We start from the raw sequence: 3,747 nt of genomic DNA on the forward strand, positions 1-3,747 counted from the left end.
CCTCTCCCCAGCCACTTCTTCCAGCTCCTCCAGGGAATCCCAAGGCGTTCCCAGGCCAGCCGAGAGACATAATCCCTCCAGCGTGTCCTGGGTCTTCCCCGAGGCCTCCTCCCGGTGGGACGTGCCCGGAACATCTCACCAGGGAGGCGTCCAGGAGGCGTTCCACGTCCCAAGAGCCAGCTTCTGCAGCCGAGRATCAGACCGCCAGGGTCCCCTCCCTCGGCTGCCGCCCATAGCACAATGCACCCGACCCCTTTGGCCCCTCCGACAGGTGGTGAGCCCATCGGAAGGGGGACTCACGTCTCCTCTTCGGGCTGAGCCCGGCCAGGCTCCGTGGGTAAAAGCCCGGTCTCCAGGCGCTCGCCATCGTGCCCCACCTCCAGGCCTGGCTCCAGAGTGGGGCCCCGGTGACCTGCGTCCAGGCGAGGGGAAATTAAGTCCAAAGTTTGTGTCCATCGTAAGGGGTCTTCGGGCTGCGCTTTGTCTGGTTTTTTCCACAATACTTTGAATTTCAGTCTCTCTATAGATTTCTACACCTCCACCATCAGTTTCAGCCTTGCTGTGGAGGAGAAAACAATATTTAAATCAGACACAGGAAGGGTTGCAGGTTACATATATTGATGTAATTAAGTGTATTCATTTCTGAATTGTAAAGCGATTTGTGTGGATAGAGAAATTATGCACAAAGTTCAGAATTTGTTCTTCACTCTGAGCTGATTACGCCAACGCTCTGACGTTGATTTAGTTTTCATTGTAAACCTTATCTGCTTCTGCAGCAGCATATTTTCCAGTTTTTATCATCGATAAATGAATCTAGCATTTAAAATTCACAACTTTGCTGTATTGGTTTCCCAGCAACCAGCAAAGCTAATCCAACCATGACCTTTCAACTTCCTGGAAGAAATACTGTAGGAATGTTGACGTAGCATTCTTTAGCATTGAGATGCTTTCCTTACCAAAACTTTGCAAAGACCCTCATCGTTCTGGCTGATTTATCACATAATGTTGCCATTTTAACGATAATAGAGTCTAAGTTTTGACTCTGTTCGTCATTAGCAGCTGAAGGTGCTGCCACTGAAGACGAGCGTCGATCAGGACTGCATACTGAGTCTGTCTGCTCGCTGTCTGCTGCTGACATGGAGAAACAACGAGAAGCTGCTGATGAGGATTCCCACACATGAAATCGCTGCTGCCTCCTACCTGCGAGATGACGCACTGCACCTGCTGGTTCTCAAGACAGGTGAGGCAAATGTGACTGATGTCACAGTATGGATTAGAGCCCCATCCCCAAACCATCGGAGGCCTTCAATAAATACTTGGATTTTAACACGGACTGGACTGATTTTGTCAAATATTAGAGAGTACTGTATGACAGCGTATTAGGGTTATACAAAAAATAAGTAAATTTCCCAGAAAAAAACTTTGAGACTAATCACAGAAAGTTTACAAACTTGGAAATTTTGAAGCTTGAAAAGTCAAAAATTTGCGAGAAGAAAACTCAGAAATTTTCTAGAAAAAAACACATTTTTGATGCAAAAGTTGAAAAATGCAAAAATTAGAAAATTTCTGCAGAAGTTTTTTTTTTCTATCTACAATTGCTCTGATATTACTGTCATGATATTGTAACAAACAGATGGATTTTGTTTCAAAATGCACATCCTGTAGGTCTAAATGTGGATTCCGTGGTTGCTGACGATGACAGCCTGGACAGGAGGAAAACACAAGGCATCGACGGGCGACGACAAACCATGAGCTGCAACGCCGAGTCGCGACCAGCAGGGGGCACGATGGAGCGCAGACACACCATCTGTGGAGTTGACTGGAGGCCATCGCTCTCCAGAAGTAACCATGACAAAAACCAAAATGTGGAGAGAGGAGGTGGCGAGAAGGCAGGGGGAGGAAGCTTAGAGAGAAGGAGAGTCGGCGGCAGCTGGGAGAGGAGGCAGCAAACCAGAAAAACCGGTGGGAGCTGGGAGAACCGCAGAGCGAGACCAATGAGTGGGAACTGGGGGGTGGGAGGTGGAGGAGGGAGCTGGGAGAAGAGGCATGGAGGGGGTGGAGGGGCGGGCAGCTGGGAAAGGAGGCATGGAGGCGGTGGAGGGAGCTTGGAGCGGCGGCAGGCCTGCACTGGAAGCTGGGAAAGAGGGAAAAGCTACGGCAGCTGGGAGAGACGGAACTACAATCCGCTGGAACCCACACCCTGTCCTGATGCCTACTGCAACCTGGTCATCCTGGCGATGGAGAACAGGGTGAGTGTCTTCCCTGGAAGGCAGAGCAACCCTGATGATGCTAATTAGTCCACATAAACACAGATTTATGTGTAAACTAATCATCTGAACCTTGGTGTTTATGTGCAGGACGCTGCAGAGGAGTATTGCTCCCTCATTTGCCAGATGCTCCAGATCATCTACGGCCATCAGACCATTGAATGTGTTGACAGGGCTGGATTTCACCACACCATGCCAGATCGATACTGGCTCCAAAGGAGTGAGTGTCGCAAAGTTAAAAGAAATAAAGGCTTGAAATATTTCACTCTCTGTGTCATAAATCTACATGTAAGTTATGCATTTCACTTTCTGAAATGAGTGACAAAAATCACATTTGAGATGTACTTTCCTCTTCTTATGTAAGACATTTGGGAAGACCCGGTTCATTCACACCATTCCTGTTTAATTGGCTTTAATTCAAATCCAGTTCATTTTCCTAGAAATCTGGTTCGTTTGTGGAGGTGTGAATGCGTAACTGATGTGATGTGAACCAAAAGAATGAACTCTGGTCTGTCTTTCTGTGTCTCTGAAAGTTCAGATCAACAAAAAACAGAACAAAAAAAATGCAAATATTGATTACCCTACAAAAAAAACCTAGTCAATAACCCAATTAAATAAAGTAATCCTAAAATGATTTTAACAGACTTCAGAGTAATGCAGTAAAGAATAAAGATTAAAACTTGAAACATTAAGACTTTACTGTATCTCTGTACAGGTGACAGCTGCCTGACTGACATGTCCTACAGTTATGATCTAGAGTTTAGCTGCTGCAGCTCTTTGTAAGTAACATGGCTGTAGAACAATAACTACTACTGCTTTCTGTATGTTTATATATGATGTAGTTCTTTTATAATATTGCTGCAATCCTCTAAGAAGCCAGTGTCCTTCTGTCTCTGTAAGCGACGGCTCCCAGGAGGCTTTTGAGCTCTACTACAGTGAGACGTACAGCGAGAGCTCGTCTATCTCGCTGCAGGACTCCCATCGCAGCCTGGCATCAACCAGTGATGGAGCAGACAGCAACCCCGCCCTGCTGCTGATGCAGGAGTACATGATTACAGTGAGTGTGGACAACAATCGCAATCTTCACAAGCAGAACATGAAGCTAAGCGGAATGGGTTTGGCTCCAATAAGTTTTGAAAGTGAATCTGAATCCCCAGCATATCAATCAATCAATCAATCAAATTTTATTTGTATAGCACATTTCAGCAGCAAGGCATTTCTAAGTGCTTTACATAATTAAAATAAAAACAGCATGTGACATTAAATAAACAGTGAGAAAGAGAAAGAGATTAAAAAATCAACAAAAAAAAAACATTAAAACCCGCACCCCTTTAGGACTTCAGTTAAACGTCGTTTAACTGGGATTCTAACCCTCAGGGACTTTAGTCAAAAACACCGTTTAAAAAGGACTCCAACCTCTAGGTTTTTAGTTGAAATTCCGTCAACTGGGACTCTAAACCCCGTAGAACTTTAGTTAAAC

The 3,747-nt window shown here is 45.5% G+C and overlaps 1 protein-coding gene across 3 annotated transcripts in view; it reads left to right on the forward strand.

Annotated features, from left to right (window-relative positions):
* The window catches only part of ccm2l (CCM2 like scaffold protein), a 10,549-nt gene that overhangs the window by 2,689 nt on the left and 4,113 nt on the right, over window positions 1-3,747 (forward strand). For 2 of the 3 annotated variants that reach the window (XM_008414664.2, XM_008414665.2), the window contains exons 4-8: window positions 1,057-1,240; window positions 1,666-2,249; window positions 2,358-2,487; window positions 2,983-3,046; window positions 3,168-3,324. In XM_008414664.2, the coding sequence (XP_008412886.1) occupies window positions 1,057-1,240; window positions 1,666-2,249; window positions 2,358-2,487; window positions 2,983-3,046; window positions 3,168-3,324 (1,119 nt within the window). The remainder of the gene's footprint in view (window positions 1-1,056; window positions 1,241-1,665; window positions 2,250-2,357; window positions 2,488-2,982; window positions 3,047-3,167; window positions 3,325-3,747) is intronic. The other variant, XM_017305690.1, reaches the window with a different exon arrangement.

This window comes from Poecilia reticulata, linkage group LG7 (genome assembly GCF_000633615.1).
Source record: "Poecilia reticulata strain Guanapo linkage group LG7, Guppy_female_1.0+MT, whole genome shotgun sequence".
Taxonomy (NCBI): domain Eukaryota; kingdom Metazoa; phylum Chordata; class Actinopteri; order Cyprinodontiformes; family Poeciliidae; genus Poecilia; species Poecilia reticulata.